General features: G+C 36.3%; 1 protein-coding gene across 1 annotated transcript in view; it reads left to right on the forward strand.

The window, feature by feature from the left end:
* LOC139121389 (sorting nexin-27-like) overlaps positions 1 to 21,657 on the forward strand; it is an 83,010-nt gene extending 61,353 nt beyond the window's left edge. Inside the window, exons 9-12 of the mRNA XM_070686219.1 lie at positions 4,613 to 4,762; positions 10,226 to 10,354; positions 13,362 to 13,565; positions 18,848 to 21,657. Coding sequence (XP_070542320.1) covers positions 4,613 to 4,762; positions 10,226 to 10,354; positions 13,362 to 13,565; positions 18,848 to 18,940 — 576 coding nt within the window. The 3' untranslated portion in view covers positions 18,941 to 21,657. The remainder of the gene's footprint in view (positions 1 to 4,612; positions 4,763 to 10,225; positions 10,355 to 13,361; positions 13,566 to 18,847) is intronic.
* The last annotated feature ends 2,056 nt before the right edge of the window (positions 21,658 to 23,713 follow it).

The raw sequence follows: 23,713 nt of genomic DNA on the forward strand, positions 1-23,713 counted from the left end.
TATGGCTTAAGCATATTTATGTGACATAGCTGTTTTTGTTTTCGCCTGTCAGGTGTTATTATGATGTATATTAAATCACTCAATTTCTTATCAATTAGGTATGGCCCAAAGTAACGAGCATGGAGTGGTTTGCCAGGAATTGGAAGTAGAACAAGAACTTTTTGACCTGGTTCAAACTTCCGTTTTGAGGTGCTTTTATCATATCTGGTTTTCATTGACTGCTGAGATGACTCAAGATTTTCTCTGGCTAATTCACATGCTTTAGAGAGTTTTGTACGAAAATCTGACACATATTGCAAAATATTCAGACAATCATCGTCGTCAGACAGGAATTTCTCTTTAACGAGCTTAAGTGGGCCACGGACTGTATGTCCAAATACAAGCTCAAATGGGCTAAACCAAGAGACTCTTGAATTGACTCTCTAACAGCAAAGAGCAGAAAATGAATTCCTTCATCCCACTGTTTCTCTGTGTCAAAACAGTAGGTCCTAATCATGTTTTCAAAGTTGATGAAATCGCTCAAGAGCACCCTGACTTTCTGGATGATAGGCGGATGACCTTTACTGTTTAATGCCTAGCTGATCCATTACTTGTTGAAAAATACCAGACATAAAGTTGGAGCCTTGATCGGACTGAACACATTTAGGGAGGCCGAATAAAGTGAAAAATTTGACTAAAGCTCTCACTATAGTCTTTGTCTTTATATTTCTCAGTGGTATGGCTTCGGGGAACCGAGTTGATGTACACATTATTGTCAGCATGTACTCATTTCCTGATCTTGTTTTTGGTAGGGGCCCAACACAGTCTATTAGTATCCTACTAAATGGTTCTTGAAATGCAGGAATTGGCTGTAAAGGGGCCTTTGGAATGGTCTGATTCGGCTTTCCTACCATTTGACATGTGTGACAAGTTTTACAGAAATGTGCTACATCCTGCCTGAGATTAGGCCAATAAAAGTGACTGAGAATTTTATGATAAGTTTTCCTGACTCCTAAGTGACCAGCCCAGGGCGTTTCATGGGCCAGGCGCAATATTTCAGCACGGTAGGGCTTTGGAACCACAATTTGATGTTTTATAGCCCAATCGTCATCAACCAAAACATCTGGAGGTCTCCATTTACGCATGAGAATACCAGACTTTGTATAATAGGAACAGAGCTATCTGAAGTTTTACCTTCATCATCTACCCTGTCAAACAAAGACAAAATATCTGGGTCTTTGTGTTGTTCTGCAATGAGATTTGATCTAGAAAATGTCTGACTTTGGTCAGCAGAAGTTTTACTGGAAGTTTCAAATCCACGAGGGATAACGGAATGATCCGTGTCAAACACCTGACTGAGAAAGGTGTCATTTAAGTCAACATCTGTGACATTATTTTTGAGAGTATTTTGATTCTCAGAAGTTTTCTTTGACATGGCTCGAGTAATGGCACATGATTGGAAAAGGCCGGGAATGTCTTCCTCTATTGGCTCTGGATTTTGATCTAAACTAGGATTATCAGTCACAAGTGGATTAGTAATGACCTTGTCCCCAGCAAGGTCGTTTCCAAGAAGAAGGTGAATCCCTTCGAAAGGCAAAAAAGGCCTAATACCTAAAGTCACAGGTCCAGAAACAAAGTCCGAAGACAAATAGACATTATGGAGAGGAACAGGAATGAAGTCATTGCAATCTACCCCCTTAATAAGAACTTTAGAACCTGAAAATGACTTTTCAGAAAACGGCAGGGTATCTGCCAACAAAAGAGACTGGACGCCCCGGTATCTCTTAAAATTTTGACAGGGGTAGCGGAAGAGAAATCACAGAAAGTGATATAAAACCATTATGAATAAATGGCTCGAAAATACCCATAATGCTATCTTGAGAAGAATTGACCTTGACCTCATTAATTGGGGATAAGAGGGATTAACCTCAGAAAATGTGTTGCACACATTATTAGACTCTAATCGAGTTGATGAAGAAATAAAGCCGGTGGGCTTAGATCCACTTTGACTACTTTGACCTTCACGTTTTCTTTTCAATTTGAAACAATCTGACATTAAATGGCCGTCTTTCTTACAATAATTACAAGAAAGTGTACCGAACTGTTTGTCAGAAGGAGATTGAGACTTGGGATCTGATGATGTGGAAGTGTTACTTGAATTTTGTGAACTGTTTTCATTTGATTTCCTACTCTCCTTTGAAAAATTCTTGGATGAAAAGGAGGAGTTAAATTTACCTGCATTGTTTCTGTAGGAAAAGGACTGGGATGGTTTGCTGAGAAATGAAGATTTGTGAGTCAATGAGTAATCATCGGCCAAACGTGCAGCAACCTCCAATGTATCTGCCTTTTGTTCATTGATAAACGTCTTGATGTCACTCCGAATGCACCTCTTAAATTCCTCAATCAAAACAAGTTGTCGTAATTTGTCATAATTCTGACTGACCTTTTCAGAAGAACACCAACGATCAAACAGTTGTTCTTTTGTTCGAGCAAATCAACATAAGTTTGATCCTTCACCTTCTCACAATCCCTAAATTTCTGACGGTAAGCTTCAGGCACCAACTCATAGCCCTTGAGAATTAATTCCTTCACAGAATCATAATTTGAAGCCTGCTCTACTGACAACTGAATGTAAATTTCTCTGGCTTTACCCACCAAAGCACTCTGCAAAAGCATAGACCAGGACTCCTTAGGCCAATTCAGACTCTGAGCAATTTTCTCAAAATGAAGGAAATATTTATCAACATCCTTTTCTTGGAAAGGGGGAACTAACCTGAAATGCTTAGTGATGTCAAAACCGTGTGAAGGGAAGGATTTTCCTGACTGTCCAAGCTCTAAACGTTTCATTTCTAATCTTTCCTGCCTATCTTTCTCTCTCTGTCTTTCTTCCATTTCTAACTGCATTTGTATTTTTTCTTTTTCTATTTGTAATTCTAGTTTCTTGATCTCCAAATTTGTCTGCATTTCTAATTCTAATTTTCTGAGTTCAGAGGTAGACTCGGGCTCATAATCTTTCAGGGTGGATTCCTCAAATTGGCCTAAATCAACTAGATGTTTGGCAATACGGTACTGTATTTCCCTCTTGCGCATAGATCTTTTGACTTCTACTTTAAGGAAATTGGCCAGTGTTATGAGGTCGTCTTTTCTGAGGGAATCAAATGTGTCCTGATCAAGGTCATCCATTTCCTCTGGTTTAAATTCCGCCATGATTAAATTTCGCTGAGTTCACAGTATACAGTAGTTTTAAAAAGGCTGGCAAAATGTTGTCAAATGGCTCAAAATGTTCGTCTCCCGGACGAGCCCCCAATTTTGTTACGTGCAGAGAAAACGAACAAAAGGGTGAACTCAGCAGTTAACGTTTAAACAAAATTTATTACGAAAATAAAACTAATTGCTAAGTCAGGGATAGAGTACAAGCTTTAAAAGTGTACAGACTACTTATCTCAGCTGGGACGGCAAAGCTCCAGTCTCAGAGTTGTAACAGTCAGTCGGATGAATGAACAGTCCTTCGGCTTGCAGGCTTGTAGTTGCACAAAGTCCACAGTATAAATCCAGCGTTGGCAGTGAAGGTCTTGAAAGTCTTGAGAATGACTACTGCTGGAGTTTAGTAACACACAAGAGACACGATCCCAAAAGTCTGACTGGAAGCTGTGCACGTCCCTTTTATAAAGGCATATAAGAACAATCTAGAACTTTTATTGACATGCTAATACTGTTCTAAAATTATCTCCCTTACACAACTAATCAACTTTCCAGAACATTCCAAACATGACTAATTGAATTCAAGGTTGTGAGGTCATTAAGGGCAGTGACCTTGAGAATGTTCTAGACTAATTGAACTCAGGTCATGATGAGTGTGGGTAAATGACCTACATAACAATCATCTGACACAAAGCAATGGATGATACCCTGCGCTGTACCTCCACCTTGCATTAGGCAATATGCTGTGCTAAGTTTGAATGTCCCAGCACATCATTTGTGGTATTTGTGTAATACAGTGTTACAATTATATATCTACCATTGAGAACAATAGATTTTTGTGTGCTCTAAAAGGCAACATGGATCGCGCGTTCCTTAACATTTACCATTTCCAGTTGACCCCATACAGTGCATTCTGTGGTTGCCTCTGCGCGTTCACTGTTGCACTGTTTCAAACGACCTTTTGGACGACCGTTAGAATATGTCTCGTGCTCAATGCTTGTAGTGCACAGGCTGTCCAGAAGCACATACAAGATATTGAAGTGTTCCCATCGTTGGGCTATAAATCAGAAGAAAAATTGTTGACATTGCACGAAAAGGGTCAATGCTCATCCCATTTGATGCCCCAGGCACGGACGTAATATGTACAATAATAAGATTACTACGAAAATACTGCAAAGGAGAGACTGGGATTATGGTGCCGTGCATCGCCTACTGTTCATATAATACATCTTATACTGATGTCTTGTGCTTCAGATGGGCTGCATAGTGACCCTTTGTGTGTAATGTCAGCAGTTTTTCTTCCAACTTATATAGCTTAAGTTATACTTCATGATGTTTGAAAGATAATAATGAATGAACTAAACATACCTGGTGTTACAATATGTGCATAATCTGAATGTTGTTGTTGTTGTTGTTTTCATCTTATCAACAGTATTTACAAGTAGCTCGTGGCTTGGATGGCTACAACGTCATTAGTTTCCCACATTGTGCTTGTGACGCCAGAAAAATAGGTCATATAATTGCATCATGTGGGGTTGAACATTTCAAACTACAGGCCTGCACAGAAGATGGACAACTTGAGGTAAGATTAGTCAGTGTGTTTGAACAATCTTGGAAATTGGAAAGCAAATGCTCTCACCACAGTGCACGTGAAAGAATGGCGTTGTCACTGGCAATAGTGCACATAATGAATTTAATAGAGATTCTTGTCATAGAACACCAGTTGCCTGTACCGGTATTTCATACTAAGAGTTTGAAAGTGCCCCATTTTTAAACAATTTCTGAATTTATATTATGATTGTAAGTCCATGATGAAATATTATCTTAGCAAGAATTATCGTTTTTCATGTATCAGTGAAAGATTTTTTGAAGTAAAATTATTGTACACTACTTGGAACAACTGATCTCATTTGAAACTATTTTGATTCTATTTGTGTTGTAATTGGTCAAAATGATACCTTTGAGAACTGGGAATTACTTAATGCTCTTTTAAAATGAGTATCAGAAATGTCTGTTGTAGCAATCATCAAAATTAATTAGCTAGGGCTGCATTCACAAATACCTCGGGAGGGGGGAGACTTGACGAGGGGGATTTGAAAATATCAAGGGTCTGTTTTGGGACATTTGAAGGGATTTTGGAACTTAGGTAATGGGGAACTCGAAACAAACCTTTCTCTGACGGATATGAAATATGTGTTGTCCATTTATATCTGTTATACTAATGTTTAGCTACATTTTTAGGTGGTTTGTTTTGTGTATCAACTGCAGTGTCTTGTTCTACTAGTGAAGCGTGATGAAAGTCAAGCACAGTTTTATATGTGTACAGTCTGCATTGTTATTGTTGAAAATTGAATTTAAGTCCAGCCTTGAATTCATTTGCCATCAGGAACAATGATTATGGTCTTTACACATGCATATACTGGTTACAGAGTATTTGCCAAACACAATATTTGTCATTCAAGCATGAAGTGGGGAGTAGAACAAGAAACTGCAGTCGATACACAGAACAAAGCATAATGAAAATTTGACCAAAAGTTGCAGTTAATGTCCGTTTTATACAAGTTAATCATGTCCAGTTTTCCTGACAGGTGAGGGAAATCATCCTGTTTCCAACCTTTTTTATGTGATCACTGTTTTTCTGTTTTACAAGATGACATTTTCCGATTAAAGAGGAAATATGTCAAAATAACGCCCTCCATCCCTTCCTGAAAATTACAGCAAGTCAGAAGGGGGGCATTTGAACGCATTTTGAGTTTGTTATGGGGAGCATTTGAAAAAATCAGAGAACTTTTTTGGATTCTCTCCCCCTCCAGAGGTGTTTTTGAATGCAGCCTAATCCATGGATAATATAATTTAGATATCAATTCATTACCAGTCAACAGAGAAGTACAGCATTTCAATCACCATTATTTCTCTCACACAATGATCATGGATAATTAATTCAGCTTAAGGTTCCAAGACAAGAAATTGACCTTTTAATCTAACAATTCTTTGGTGGTTAATAAGCTCAGAACCCCCGTAAATTATACATTTTCTGAAAGCCTAGATATAGGGGAACATTTTGGTAACCACAGTGTCACCATTGTATTACATAACTATCACATGACAGGTAATTTGCATAACCTTTATAAAATCGGTTTTCCCTATGTTTTGTCTCAATGCTTCAAAATATCTAACTCAAAACTTGCTTGAGTGCAAGCTGTCACAACGTTCTTCCAAAGCGTGTCTCAGATTTTTAGCTCCGCTGTCAGCGACGCGGAGCTTATCAAATAGGTTGATTTTCCGTCGTCGTCCGTCGTCCGTCGTCGTCCGTCGTCGTCGTCGTCCGTCGTCCGTCGTCGTCCGTCAACAATTGCCTTCTCCTCTGAAACCGCAAGTCCAATTACTTTGAAATTTTATATGCAGTTCACTTAAGGTGACCTCACTTCAGTTTCTTCAAATCGTGGTGAAATTTGCATATTTGTATTTTTCGGGCATTTTTTGGTGTTTTTGGTAAAAAAATCTTCTTCTCTGAAACCGCTTGTCCGATTGCTTTGAAATTTAATATGCAGTTTGCTTAGGGTGACTTCAGTCAGATTTGTACAAATCGTGGCGAAATTTGCATATTTGTATTTTTAAGGCAATTTTTTGTCATTTCTGGTAAAAAAATCTTTAAAAATCTTCTTCTTCAAAACTGCCAGTCAGATAGCTTTGATATTTAGTACATAGGTCCCTAGGGATGATCTGTTTCAGATTTGTTCAATTGTGCAGAAATATGCAAATTTGCATTTTTAAGGCAATTTTGCCATTTTTTGGTCAAAAAATTTATTTCTCAAAAAGTACTGGTCTGATAGTTTTGAAATTTGGTATACAGGTTTCTATCGATGAACTAAGTAATATGTATTGAATTTCTGATGAAATCTGTAATTTTGTATTTTTGGGGCAATTTTTGCCATTTTTGGTCAAAAAATGTGTATTTCCAAAACTACTCATCCGATAGCTTTGAAATTTGGTATACAGGTTCCTACAGATTAACTAAATGATAGTTATTGAAATTATGATGAAATCTACAATTTTGTAATTTTGGGGCAATTTTTACCAGTTTTGGTCAAAAAATGTGTATTTCCAAAACTACTCATCCACTAGTTGTGAAATTTGGTGTACAGGTTCCTACAAATGAACTAAATGATAATTATTGAAATTATGATGAAATCTGCAATTTTGTAATTTTGGGGCAATTTTAGCCATTTTTGGTCAAAGCATGTGTTCCTCAAAAAGTACTGGTCTGATAGCTTTGAAATTTGGTGTACAGGTTTCTACAGATGAGCTAAGTAATATATATTGAATTTCTGATGAAATCTGTAATTTTGTATTTTTGGGGCAGTTTTTGCCATTTTTGGTCAAAAAATGTGTATATTCAAAACTACTCATCTGATAGCTTTGAAATTTGGTATACAGGTTTCCATAGATGAACTAAATGATATTTATTGAAATAATGATGAAATCTGCAATTTTGAATTTTTAGGGCAATTTTTCCTTTTTTTTGGTCAAAAAATGTGTTTCTCAAACGTACTTGTCTTACAGCTTTGAAATTTGGTATACAGGTTTCTATAGATGAACTAAATTTGATCTTTTGAAATTATGATGAAATCTGCAATTTTACTTTTGGGGGCAATTGTTGCCATTTTTGGTCAAAAAATTTATTCTCAAAAACTACTCATCAGATAGCTTTGGTTGACATGTTCTTAGGGATGATCGGATGTGATACATTCAAAGTATGATGAAATCTTCAATTTTGTATTTTTGCAGCTTATTTTAGCCACTTTTTTCTGGCCACTGCACGAGCTATCAAAGATTTCCACCCTTCTTCATCAACATGTGTCAAAAATAGTTATTCTGTACATAAACACAGCTATATCGGCCGCTAGGTCGCTTGTTTATATCTTGCTCAGTTGTTTTTTTGAGCACAATTTTAAAGATATCAACTAGGGTTAAATTTGCCACTCTGGAAGTTTTTCTGGCATAAAAATTGTTTGAAGGTTTAAAAAATTCTGAGACACACTTTAGAAGATCCTTAGGACAGCTTGCACTCACACAAATTTCAGTCACATATCTCAAAGCATTGAAACAAAATATAGGAAAAACCGATTTTTGAAAGGTTATACACATTACCTGTCACGTGATAGTTATGTAAACTATGGTGACACTATGGTAACAAAAATGTTCCTGTATATCTAGGCTTTCTGAAAATCTATAATTTACGGGGGTTCTGAGCTTATTAACCATTAGAGAATCGTTAGCTTAAGAAGGTCAATTTCTTGTCTTGGAACCTTAAACACAAAACTCATTACTTTTAACCCTTCTGAAAAAGTTGAAAGTGTGTAAATTTGAAGGCAAAATTATGATTTCAAAGTACTCGAAGACTACAAATTGCTGACACGTTTTTTGGTGATTGAGTGTATACATGGGTTCCAGGTGTTATCCTGGAATGTAGTTAGTGCTAAAATTCATACGGTTATCACAAAAAAGCTAGACCCCTCCCTGCTGAACACAACAAGTTTCAATTATTGCATGCTTTTAATCAGCCACAGCCCTTAATATTGATAATATGATGTTAAGTCAACCCATGTGACTTCATAATTGGCTGCCTCTTCATGTATCATCCGCTGTATTGGTTTTCCAAAACAGTTCATCACTTTCCCATTCCAAATGATTTACAATCTTTGTTAACTCTGCCATTCCACTGATATCCAGTATACTATTCATTATGCATGATATTTTCCCATTTCCAAGATGACAAATGTCATCAGTATATAATGGAACATCATATCTCACAAATAATATCGTTAAGACGTCGCCCACACAGCCATCCTTGAAAAACAAATGGCAGGTGGTCATGCTGCCACTTGAAGAATTGCTGTAACAGCAAGGAGATATCTGACAGGCTGTGTAGAAATAAGATACACAGGGAATAGCAGGTGGTGAAGGGAACATCATGGAAACAGAGATGACAGTTTATGGGGGATTAGGCAGTCTTAGGCAGTCATGAATGACAGCCTAGGATGAGACAGACAAGAGTGACAGTGGGGAACATGAGGCTGACAGAGTGACAGTGGGACAAGGCTGACAATTGGAAACATGGCAGGAGTGACAGTGAGGGATAAGGCACAGAGCCTGAGAGGAGCAATAGTGAAGGGATATAACAGTGTTTCTGTTAAGGTTGGGAAATATTGGTAGATGATTTGAGAACCCCTGTAACATTTCTGGTGTCCCCTAATCTGATTGCATTGATATACCAAGGGGAACCCCTGTAACATTTACTGTGGTACCGGCCTCAACTAAAACACTGTATCATGTACATGTAGACACAAGTAACAGTTGGGAACATGAGGTAGACATGGGTGACAGTGGGAGATATGAGGCTGACAGAGTGACAGTGGGACGAGGCTGACAATATTGGAGACATGACAGGAGTGGCAGTGAGGGATGAAGCAAATAGGAGCAACAGTAGAGGATGTTAGACAGACAAAAGTAGTAACGATTTGGAACATGAGGCAGACAGGGGTGACAGTGGGGGACATGAGGCTTACAAGAGTGACAGAAGGGGACATAAGGCAGACAAGAGTGGTGGTGGGGGACATGAACCAGTCAGGTGTGACAGTTTGGAGACATATGGGCCAGTCAAGAGTGACAGTGGGAAGACATGAGGCAAATGATTCAAATATATTTGAATCATTTTTCTTGCAAAATTTTGTAAACAGGGGATTCCCTGTGTCAATGATCACAGATGTCGTCACAAAATGGCTATTTTTCATGAAAATATGTGTCATTTGATGATTGTTAAATCTTAAAAGTTGTCATCTAGGTAAAAATAGTTCCAGTCCACAGGTAAACATTCAACACACCTGTATGAGGCATGTAACAATGACGTTTCCAGCACTGTACTGAGTAGTTTATCAACGAACATATCATAAAAAAGCAATGTATTTACATGCCGGTATTGTTATGTTGATGCTGTCTGACCAAACAACCATTTGTGACAGTATTTCATTCTACCCATTTACAGGACCAAGCACACACATTTACCTGGGATGAGATCCAGAAGTGGGAAATTGATGAGGAGGGAATGTATTTTTGCTTTGAATATGTCAAACCAGGAAAGCGTGCCAAATGGGTTAAAATCTTCACCTCATATGTAAGTCATCAACCTTGATTTGATCTAGCTTTTTAGCTCATATTTGGTTTTATATATAAATACCAAAAAGAGCTTATATGATGAGTCTGAGTGGTGTGGATGTCTGTATATTTGTGGGTATGTGCGGATGTATGTCCGTCACACACAAAGGCTCCCATACCGCCAAAGCTACCATCTCAGTATTTGGTGTACAGGTAGATGTAGGGGTTGAGATGTGAATTTGTTCAAATGAACATATCAGTGTCAAAAATGTGCAAATGAGGTAAGAAAAAGGGAATTTCTGCATGTGTGCAGGAGTGACAGGCAAACTCCACTTATCTTGAGTCATTTCCTGTCATTGTTTATGAACTGTTACATATTAACAGAACTGCCCAAACCATAGACAGTAGAGGGGAGGAAGACCTTCAGTAGAGAGGAGTTGTTTATGAACTGTTACATATTAACAGAACTGCCCAAACCATAGACAGTAGAGGGGAGGAAGACCGTCAGTAGAGGGGAGTTGTTTATGAACTGTTACATATTAACAGAACTGCCCAAACCATAGACAGTAGAGGGGAGGAAGACCGTCAGTAGAGGGGAGTTGTTTATGAACTGTTACATATTAACAGAACTCTCCAAACCATAGACAGTAGAGGGGAGGAAGACCGTCAGTAGAGGGGAGGAAGAGCGTCTATGGTCAAACTAAGAGGGGCTAGCTGCCTTTCAGCTATGCATGTTGCTAAAGTTGACCTCCAGTACCTAAAATTTCAGACCTTAATTACTTTTGTCATTCTTGTTTTTCTGGTTTAAATATTTCTTGTTGTTTTTCTGGTTGTACTGTGCAGAAATCATTGTCATAACATCAACGTAGAATTTTCCTGCGCTGAACAGATAGAAACAACATTTATTGTTGATCTTTGTTAACCCACACTGGTATGTACCAATTCTGATCAAATTTGAGCGACACCGTATAATTGCGGTATTTTTACCAGTCTGTTCACCGTTTTGTCTGTGTGATTTTCTAGTGTGAATTATGGCTGCTCGGCATTGACAGAACAATAAGTGACATAGACTTGGAATTTCAGTTGATGGTATTTTCATCAGGAGCAATATTGTACATATATAAAGCTTGTGTTGTAATCAGTCTGATAGACGTCATAGACATGTATGACAGTACTTCTTTCAGGTGTGTTTGTGTGTAAATTTAAAAAAAAAATGGACATTTGTAAGCAAAATAATGTGTGCAAGTTAGATAGGGCAGTCAGTTAACGATAAATTCTGTACTCTTATGTGATTAATTCAATGAATTTATCACCTTGAAAATATGGATTAAAGGATTGTTTGTGTCGACCAACAATAAATTGAGAATGAATTAGTGTACCGGTACATCCTTGTCTGTAAGAAGAGTCTATCATCAGCTGTAGTCTTGCCTGCCATTGACCTTTGAACTCACATTCCAAATCAGCTGTCCGTCATACCTTGAAAAGTATTAATTACTCAGCTTTGTGCATTTCTTTTTCATTAGACCAGCTTAGGAAAATAGATCAGCTGTAGAGGGCTTGCAATCAAAATGCAAAAATGATGTGTTTTGGAACAGTTGGCAAATTATGAGTGTAATGAAATAATGTTATATGATCCGTACAATGATGTACAAATTGAAAATGTCAGTGACGTGTTGTTTGTTCACTGAAGATGTATCGGCCATTTATTTCTGCAAGCAAATATGAATTATGTCTTTCCAGGGTGATCCTAGGCTACATTTCATATATCATTCCAAAAGATTTCTGTGTAATACAGTAATGGAAAGTTTCCTGAAGAAAATTAATATCATTCAGTAATTACAGTGGCATTACCTGAGGATGAGTTCTATGAAGCTTTAATGTAATTTACATTCAATTCATAGATTCATTTTAGTCTGATGTAGTGTACCCGCAGTTTCAGAATTCTTCATTTTAAAGACACAGCTGTGTATGACAACGTAAGAGTTGTAGAATTGATGCGTGTCGGTGCTTTCCATTATTCAACAGTTTTTCGTCCGCTTTCAATCCTCCCATCTTCATTCTTAGTTTCCACATCCATGGATGATTTACAGAAACATGTACATTACTTTTGTCCAGTCTCACAACATGAAACAACTCTTTTCAAGGATTTTACTTCTTTTCAGAAGATATTCATCTATAATTGAATTTTAGATTTGAGGGATGGCTTCATTCACGTTTGATCAAATTATGAGGAAATTTGTACTATTGTACATATTTTCAACCTCTTTGTCATATCTTGAAATAATAAGATAATCTTGATGATTTTTCCACTATCATAATTTTTGTTTTAATGACAACTACGATTTCTTGATCTACTCCCAAAAGCATGTTGATGTACACAGTATTCAGCTTGTCAACTCAGCCTGTGCATGTGTAAACTGCATTGCTATTGTTGACAAGTGAAGTCTGGTCCGGACTAGAATTCAAATGTAAACAATAACAGCGCATTTTACATATAAAGACACTGTGTTGATAAGCTACGATAAAGAGTTGGCATTCCAGCATGCTTTGGAGAAACAAGAACTTGCAAGTGACTTACGAAACAAAAATAGAGAAAAAAATCATCGAAAGTTACAGCTACTGGCTTTTTAAGGTCACGTGAATTATTCTCTAGTCTGATGTAACCCCTCTAACAGTGGAACTGTAACAAAATAATCAAATTATTTATTCATGTGAAGAATGGAAATAATACTATCAGCTGTCGCCATATTAATTCATGCACTGCATCTCAAAGAATATCAAGTTTGATGTAACAGTGGAGCTGTTACAAATTAAACAAAATAATTGAGTTATTTATTCACCTGAAGAATGAATACCATCAGCCATCTCCGTATTAATTCACTGCATTTCAAAGAATTCAGGAACTGCCCAGTAGTAGATCCATACATAGACAGGAGATAATACAAATTAAAAGCTTCTAGGAATTGTGCATTTTGATTACATGTCTTTTAACCTTTATTGATTCTTCGAATTTATGTTTTTGACAGTACAATTATATGTTTGACTGCTTTGAACGGATCATGGCAGAGATCAATTGGTTGAAAGAAAATCAAGCGCATGAACAAGAAGAAGAAGAAGACGATGAAGAGGCTGATGATGAAGATGAGGATGATGAAGATGAGGAGGATGAAGAATATGAGGAGGAAATGGTTGCTAGGCCTAGCCGAGCCGCAGCAGCTGCAGGCACTAAGGTGAGTTGTTGCCATGGTATATATTAAATGTGAAAGGAAGGAAATGAAATCTGTTGAATTGTTTTATGCAAGGTAAATGGCTTTAATCTTAAAAAGGTTGCCAGGATATCCCAGTCTTATGTGAAGAAGAATACCTGTATTACTGAAATGAACAAACTTTGTATTGTGGTTAGGCCAAAAAGAAAATAGTTTTTGGTCAACGCCTGCATCATTTCAGAACCTGTGCAACATGTCTTTTTGGGGGTTACATGCTCATCAGTACAGCTATCCTTGATATCCCAATTTGCATGTCCAAAAATGCTAAAAAGGAAATGGAAGTATTATGCAGCCAGTGATAAAAGACAATAACATGCATCAATGGTGCCATACCAACTTTGCTAGGAATAAAAAAAAGAAAGGAAAATAAAGAAAAAGAAAAAAAGAAAACCACATCACTGCATCACTTTTGCCAAATGTCAAGGACCAGAGACAATTTTATTTTTTGGCCTTATCTAACCTTAGCAAGAAGACAGTCACAGCTAAAGTTCCCAAAGTAAAGCACACACTTCAATTTGTAATTTGTACAAGAAAAGTGACCATTGTATGCGAGATACTGACAATGTTAACCTATGCGTGGCAGATTTGATGCAGGAATACGATTATACCATTCAAATGTGCTTTGACACTCTACCACATTGATTGAGATTTTAAGAAGATGGGTTTTTATGTCGACCATGCAGATGTTCAATTATTTCACAATACATCAAATAGGACCATTTATGTAAGCATTACAAAATTTTTACTGGCTAACTCCTTCAATGAACTTGTGAGTATGCCATCATCTTGTGCTTCATTTCTGTATGTGTATGTGTGTGTGTGTGTCTGTCTGTCTGTCTGTCTCATTCATGATTATGTGTGTGTCTGCACAAACCAACTTTCAATAGACTCTAAAAGTGTAGATGTGTGGAGAAGAGTCTTTGCAGAGATTTGTGAAGGTAATATACATGTTCTGATCCTTCTAAATTATCAGAGTTGATGAATACAGCTGGATGCTAAGTTACGAAGGCTATGTACATCAGTGCTGTCAGGGTACAGATACATGTAGTATCCATGCTATATTCAAATATGGAAATTCATCAAAATCATTGATAACCCAAATTACCATTAATAAACCAAAATTTAATGCTATTAGATGCCTCTGAGGTTAACATTATCATATCATCCACCATCGGTCTGACACATACCGCTTGATACTTTGAATTCATGATACACCTTTAATAGCAACACAGCCTGACCAGATGTGACCTGTTGGCTGCAAAGGCAGTCATGTTGCTGTTTTGGCTATAAAGAACACTTCAAATTAAGTCTTGTTTCGCATTGTGTGAATCTGTCATGCAACACATGCATACTGTTTATTTTAAAAATGCAATATGGCTGCTGAGTACTCATACTGAGACAAAGCTAGACTCACCAGTTTAATTGGTTTTTCCCGGATACAGAACCTCAGCCTGTCACACTGATTTTGTCAAAGTTATCAGACAGATAGTGTACTTTGACATATATACGGATTTTCCTATATTTGTGATCTCATCAATGTGGCTTTCAAGCTCCAGTTTGTTCATTTTCAAGATTTAATGTGACGCAAACACCTTTACTTCCATTTTTGTTTCTCCTACCCTTTTCAAAGTCAAACGAGAAAGTAAGATGTCTGTACATATATGTGCTTACTGGTATTCTTGTCCTATTTTGGTTTAATTAACTGATACAGCAGGTGGGCAATCAGTCTTGTCTCCCCTTTTGTCATCGAATATTTGAATGACCATACACTGTACATGTACATATACGTTAGTTTTTAGCTCATATTTGGTATATGAATAAATACCAAAGAGAGCGTATATGATAAGTCTCTGGCGTCTGTATGTTTGTATACATAAAGTTTATTAATGATCATTATTTTAAGTATTAAAATCCGGTGATTATAACTCATATTCATATACCATAGATCTAAAACTATTTGATTAACAATACCGGGACATACATGGAGATCATAGTCAGGGATCATAATTACATTTAGCCTTCCATGAAAAAATGAATTATAGGCAAGTACAGTAAAATATATGTACTGTATATGCATGTACAGATAACATAATCAATAATTCACGATGAGAAATAACTAGAGGCTTTCCTAGTGCAACAATCTCTCTCATCAAACCAAACAAACCAGACCAATTGTCAGATACTTGTATGTAAACTTACAAGTCAACATCTGGTAGACTGTAAAAGTCAAGTTTAAAGTACAGAAGTCAGGTAGGACAGAGTTTTATTGCAAAGTCAGGTAAGACTTGTCGCTGATGGGAAGGAATTCAAACAGAACACAAAGCGAGAGTCACTTTTGTAGAAAATTCACATGTTTGATCTTCAGTTTGTCCATTTGAATCCACCAACTTTGATGCAGAAATTGAGAGTACATCAGGTAATTACTGATTTCATTGTCGTCACTTTTTAATATTGCCAACGCTGTACTGTCATTCAAAGTAGTATTTTGTGATTTCGTTTTGACTCAATTTTGATGTCCTGTTTGCACAGCCTTCGTTAAAATGCTAACACTATTTCCTTTGGCATTTTGTAGCGATTCAATAAAATAATTCTGCCGTCCATTTCCTTCCAGTTGATGCAACATAATATTTGAACGTAAATCCCAATTAAAACCTTCTTTATTGAATCTGTGATCAGACAAGCCTGCCAGTTTGTTCAAAAAAGCATATTTTATTTCTGTTGTTCCCTTGGGAAATCCCAGTTTCAATAAGAATTATATGAATAGGAGCAAAGCAATTGACTTTTAGGTGAAGCTGAAATTGCTGTACTCGAGATAAGAGTCACTGCTTTGAGATCTGCAGAGCTGTATGTCGCTATACTAATCCATGATTGGCACAATTCATCACAGCTACAATGTTGAAACCAACAAGTGTATCTCCTCCCATGAGATTACACTAAAGTATCGTGAGAAAAACCCTTTCTTGTTGTCACGTTTTCAGTACTTCGCACATATCTCAGTCAAAATACATACACCCATGTAAATGTAGCCTTGAATGAAAACTATATGTAATGTTCAAGTAAACTTCACCTTTTAAAAAACCATTGCTGTAAAAATGCAAACCATTATTGACTTGATTCACTCTCCTGTCTTTGATTAAACAACACTCTCTCTGTATTTAATGTGTGATGCCATATTTTTCTGTTGGCAATGTGTGTCTCTGGAAGACACGTATTGTAGTTTTCATATAAGGGCCCAGAGGCCTACATTACATGTATGCGGGAATAAAGACATATATTTTTCACTGGTGAGCTAAATTTTTGATGATGGATGTTAAATAGAAGTAGAATCTAGCAATACTGATTATTTATCCGCTGTACCAATTGTACATCCTCAAATCATTGTTATGGCGTGTAGAACACGATATCTTGAATTTTATACCCAAATGCACAAAGTAACATGAATAGATTAGATTAGAAAAACTCTTCAGTCATTTTATCACCTGGTGAATATTACTGCTGACATTATTAAGGTAGTATGCATCTCGAAAGTGAAAGACTTAAACTTTTGCTCAAATTTTCCTCAATGAAGATTTCAACCATTATCTTACCAAATCAAAAATAAAAATCAGGGTTCACCGTACAAAAATTGGCACTAGAGAGACCAATTACCTGAGATTTTCTGATATTCGAAATTCAATATGGCCGCCATCCTTGTGTTAACTCTATGAAGAAAAATCAAATTTTCAATTTTCAAAAAATTAAGATGGTGAAGTTTTTTACTCCAAGAGCTTTAAGATGAGCCCCCATAAGTGGTAGATCAGAATAGAGCTAGAAATGTTTGAGAGTTCAAATCTCTGTCCCTGAGGCGCGTTCTACTTTATATGGAAGAGCGATGTACTGAAATAATACTGTGACATTGGATGATAGGAAAATTTTCAGAGTGTTTACTATCAGAAAAAATGGTCTGATATGTCTTGATTGATTTTCTGTAGCCTTACCCTGACATGTCTGTTACTTTATACCCATCTGCCAAGTTTGTAGAAAAATGGTATAAAGGCCTGTTACATCTGCAAAGTCAGCAAAGATGGTATTTAACCAAAATCAACATGTATTTTTACGTATTTCACATGCATGTCATGTTTACATTATTTTTTCAGTAGCCTCAAATGTTCGAGTTTTTGTGTAAAATTCACAGTATTGGGCATGTTGTGCCTCACTAGTTTTTAGCCAACTAGACCTGATAGTGACAGATGAACTTGGCAGGATGAGAATTTATCCTCTTTCTACCAGGCTCTGTAGACAAACCATGGAAATAAATACCACTTGGGAGAAAAGAGGATTAAGCACCTAATACATCTCTGTGGTGGTGCAAATATCTTGAAATTCACAACCTTGTTTTATTTCACCAGCACTTGTATGGTTTCATTCCTTAGACATGGTTCATTATGCATTTTCAAAAATGGTTACAAGCAAATGCACTACTTGTGTAGTGTACGTTCACAAATCACAGGTTTTCTTTAAAAAAACAGGGATTTCATAATTTTGTGTTTGTCTATGCCGAAACATGCAGGGGTGACTTGAGTCACAGAGGGATCATACATTGTACATGTAGTTTCTATATTCTACATCTAACAGTCAGCTAATGTTTGCATGCAGTTTACTGAGGGAAAGTATATCGTCAACAAGGTGTTGCGATGGAAAATACTGCAAGTCTGAGCATATGCTGTATTATAGCTGTGAATTTGAAATGGTGCTATGGCGTACTGATCGTGCTCGGGTCAGGGGTCATCGTCACAGAATTACTGCAAGCCAACCCATAGGCTTTATTGGTAGTTTATTACAACACTGATGGGTGCCACTAATTTAGCTGGCAAAATAATAAAACATATTAATCTTTGAATATATCAACTTGTACCCGTTTTATCATTGACTATCTTCGTCGCATTCTCTACTCCAGCAAGCTACATGTACATTACCTCGACGATGAGAACATGTATTCTCAACCATTTTTCATGAGCTGTCAATGGTTTCTGCTCAAAAATGTTTGCCCTCTCGTGTATGGTGCATTGAATACATGTATGTCTAAGAGGTCAAAAGTTCAAATTCGAGCAGAAACAGTCAACAGCTCCTAGAAAAATAGTTAAAAATGGGTGTTCTTATTGTCAAAGTAGTTTGCAGGAGTAGAGAATGAGTCATCTTCCATGTGGTCCACTATTGTGTTTCCCATTACAATTTCTTCATCAACGAGGTTTTATGTTGCTTTTTAGGGATTTTCATCAAGAAACATCTTCGGAAGACTAAAGAATAACACAGCTGGCCAGAAAGATGTGTTTGAAGACATTAATGATGGAGACCTGTGATCAAGGCAGAGACGCTACACACAGGTACATCATATGATCAAAACCTGCCAATCAACAGACAGATAGCCATGTGACTGTAGCCAAACCAATGTCGATGTTAAGCAGAGTTTATGGTATCTTTTTCAACATGTAAATTTAAACAAGCTCAAAGCTACACAACATAAAGCTGTATATTTTCTTTACAGAAGAGAAACTTTGTGACTGTTCAGACTTAGAATGTCATATTTCTCTGATTTGAGTGGGAAGAACTGCAAAAATCATGTTTTCAGGGGAAACGCTTGAATTCGTTTGTGATATGACATCATTTTTCACTACCTGGATATCAGTAACACTTCTTTGACGCCTAAGGGTTACACTACATCATCATAGTCAGTACAAATGTTAAAGTTTCTGTTACAGTGTCAAGGCATACATGTTTTGTTTTTAATGTGAAGGTAGCAAAGCCGCACAGAGGAGTTTGATCATTGTTATCGGTTCAAACTCTTCCTTCTCCTACCAAAATGTCTGTGTTGTTATGACATGCATCAATCTGCATTGATTCTATTTGTCCATATTTATTGAAAACATTTTTCATTTCACATCGGCTTTAATATTAGGAAATTGTCTTTCTATACAAAGATTATCCAAGTGCTTTCAGTAATCCTTATTGTGATTTGGAACACAAATGTATACAGTGTACAAAATATTGTCACATTTGAATTTCTCACAAGTGTCATTTAGCAAAGTAGACATACGTTTTGAATTAATCATGGTTGTGGTATTCAACTGTGGTTGTGAGTTGGATTTTTATTCATTACTACTTCTATAAACATTTGAGTCGTCCAATGATTTGATGAGTTGTAATAAGGTATGATACATACATGTAAAGAAGTGAAGCTTTGCTTATTGCAATATAATCTTTATAAATGTACAGGGCTTTTAGTACACTTGGTGACATGCCAGTTCTGTGAAATAGATCACGCATACTGACTGCCACAAAGGTAACAGTTTATAGCTTTGTTTTCCCCAGTGGCTTTGAATCACACCAAATGTGGTCTGTTTCTTTTTACATGTACCTTCAGGAAACAAAATGTCTTGGAGGCAAGCTGCAGGCCGAAAGGGTAACAGACATAATATGGCCAGTCAATGTGTGCTTTATGACATACCTCGTCCAATATGCTCACTGAAAAAGTTTCTCTGCTACAGCTGGTCTGGTTACAACACAGTAATCAGAATGTGTATATACATACACAGCTCTTTTAACCCTTTTACCACCATTGATTATCCCAGTTGTATTGTTTTGTATGGTAAAGTTGGACCTCTACCTGGGGAAGTGGGGGTGAAAGGGTTGAACTTATCAAGGAAATAGTTGTCTGAACTGTTACCCAGTAACTGGCTCTGTGCATGCATCAGTGCCAATATGGCGCATACCATGTGACCATACAAATCACAAGAGAGATTACGGATGGGGTGTGTCAAGTTGTGCACATTGTTCCTTTCGAATGTTTCTGTTCTTTTTTTTTGTCTGATAAATACCCAATGTCAATTTTTGTCAAAATGAAGGTGATAACTTTCATTTGGCAAAGCATTCCTTCTATTGTGGGTAATTTAGGTATAAAAAACAAGGCAATTCTTCATCCAGAAAATATAAAAAAGTTAAGAAAGTAAATGCTCTGTAGTAACAACAACAGCAAATGCACCATTCCTTGCTATTAGAATAAATTGTGCCATTATGTTTACAATTGCAAGTCCTGTAGTTCCTTATAGCTCTTTATCTTACACTTTATTAAACTATCTTTGCTTACTGTTACAGTCTAACAAGTGTACGAGTTTAAATAATTTGCCACATAATTTAGCTTTTTTTCCCTTTTGTCCAATTTTAAGGATCATTGTCTTGTCCTATTATCATTGATATTTCATTTCACCGCAGGCACAAAGTCTAGTCAATTGAACCAGCATTTCTCAGCAACCTTTTTGTTGCCATGTTGGATTCATGCTCAGTTTATGAATTTAGCAGTTATAAGACATTCGTCAATATTTTTTGAAAAAATGTATTTTCCTTAATTTCTTTTTTACTTTGTAGAAAACTTTCATTTCATTGTGTGTCCCAATAGTGATAACTTCATGAACATTGGTACATTTGCAATATCATGGTTTTGTTTTATTAAAGATTATCAAATTTGTGAAAAATATATAATATTTAAAGAGTAGTTTGTAGAAATTAAAATTGCCTATCAGAATAAGGTCAATTTTTTCCTGAACTGTGTTTCATATTATTTGTACTGGGTGTTAGAACAGTCTTATCAAATTTGTTTTGTGTATCACTAGTGAGGTCAAGCCAAATGAAATGTCAGGATGATCTGAAAATGAACAGGACTCTGGCAGTAACTTTTGATGATTTTGTTTTTACTACAGTAAAACCTATCTTAGTGGTCACCCTGAGAGAGCAGTCTCTTTTTATAGTGGTCACCATGTGGCGGTCGTATAACATTTTACATGTTAAATGCCCTCTGCAAAACAGTCACCTCTCTTACATGGTCAGTAGCCACATTAAATTTCTCCAGTTTGGTACAAAACCTATATATAATGGTCAGTATAGCTGGCTTTGAATAACATCTGTCGAAAAATGCTCAGTCTGGAAAGCAAGAAATGAGTCTATTTTGACCAGTTAAATATATTACAATTCTTTCAGAAATGTACGTATCATGATTTTAATAGATTTATGATATTGAATTTCATTATTGCTGTTGTCTTTTCCTAAGTTCAACACTCAGCAGAAAAACTACACTAAAAATATTACAACACCCACCTTATATAGAAAGACCATCTCCATATGATATGGTCACTTTTGTCTTAGTCCCCCTGTATGACCATTACACACAGGTTTGACAGTATTTTTGTTTTTAATGTCTGCTTTTCTGTAGTTTTTGTTCTACTATAGACTATAGTCTATAGAAGCTATTGGGATGGGTATCCGTCCGGCGTCCGTCATATGTATGTATGTATGTATGTATGTATGTATGTATGTATGTATGTATGTATGTCCGTTTGTGAGGCGTCCGTCCACTCAAATATCTTGAGAACCGCAGTACTTACTGATTTGATATTTGTTGTGTAGATGAAAAATATGATTTTGAGAAACTATTTTTTTTAATTTTTTGATATTGTTGAAAATAGGCAAATTAATGCCAAAAAAGGTGTTTTTGGTAAAAAATCTTCTTCTTCATAACCGCTGGTCAGACAGCTTTGTTATTTGGTATACAGGTCCCTAGAGATAACCCAACTTAGATTTGTTCAAATTGTGATGAAATATGCAATGTGTATTTTTAAGGAATTTTTTTGTCATTTAGGTCAAAATTTGACTTACATTGTATGTAATTCTTGTACTGTATAAACCCTATCAATTCACCCAGAAAAAAAATAATTAATATGATTTTAAATAATTGAATTAATGAGGAAATCATCAAAGCCAAAATAATTTTAGTGTGGCATTATCAGAACGTTCAACTTTTTTTGACAGTTCATAGTGAAATGCTTACCATCTTGGAGGATTAAAACATGTAAAGGCGACTTTCCTGAATCCCAACTTTGATATATTCTGAACCACCATTTATGTTATCTAAAAGAAATTGCTCATAATAGTTTGTCATGATAGGGTGGTCAAATAAATAGAGATAGAGAAAGTTCTAATTTCCATTTATGGTTGACTTGGTAAGGATAAAATAAGATTACTTTTTGAGGAAAAAAATAGTGGTCAATTAAAAGAGTGGTCAAAGTGATAGGGTTTTTATGGTAAAGCTGGGGTGTAAGATTCCTCATGTGCTATTTATAGCAATTATGCAATCTGTGTAAACAGTGCAATCACAGTGTAACTTGATTCCTTATAATGCTTTTGATGACCTTGAACTGCTTAAGTTACAAACATTTGTCTCTTCAGTGTGCTTTCTCTGAGTACGTACAGTCTCAACTTATTCAACAGGACTTACTTACAATGTTAATTTGAAAGTTAAAATGTGCTTGGTTAATAGGATGAAAATACAGATATAGATAATCAGCTGAAGATTCTTTATAACCTGACAGATATGCTGTTTAATTATGACGTAAATCTTGATTTAAGCAAGTCTTGTTTACTTTAATTAGAATGTAATTAACTCTCGTTTATTTGCTATTATAGACTGATATAGTCTGATGAAATATGCAAATCTGTATTTTTACGGAATTTTTTTCTATTTTTGGTCAGGCCATCCTGAAATGAGCTATCAAAGATATCCACCTTCTTCATCAATACATGTGTCACAAAAGGTTATTCTCTACATAACACAGCAGAGCTCTGTCAACTGTTGAGTCGCTTGTTTTTTGAAAACCGCTGGTCAGACAGCTTTAATATTTGGTTTACATGTCCCTAGGATGACCTTAGTGAGATAATTTCATACAGTCAGGAAATACTTAATTTTGTATCCGTGTCTATAGTAGCTTCAGGGACTTTGGCCCTATGTTTCTACTCCCCACAGCATGTTGATATGCACAGTGTTGGACTTGTCAACTTAGCCTGTAAATGTCTAGACTGCTTTGTTCATGTATACAAGTTATTTCTCTTCCACACAAGAATTCAAATGTAAACAGTAAACAGTGAGTTTCAAACATATGGACAGAACAAAAACTTGCAACTGCCAAACAAAAATAGTGGAAAAAAAAATCATCAAAAGTTACAGCTACATGTACTCTTCCTTGAAAGGGTTAGATTGTTTACATATCATTTGCTGAAGTATCGAAGCTCATCTATGACAGGAACAA

Source organism: Ptychodera flava, chromosome 21, assembly GCF_041260155.1.
Source record: "Ptychodera flava strain L36383 chromosome 21, AS_Pfla_20210202, whole genome shotgun sequence".
NCBI lineage: Eukaryota > Metazoa > Hemichordata > Enteropneusta > Ptychoderidae > Ptychodera > Ptychodera flava.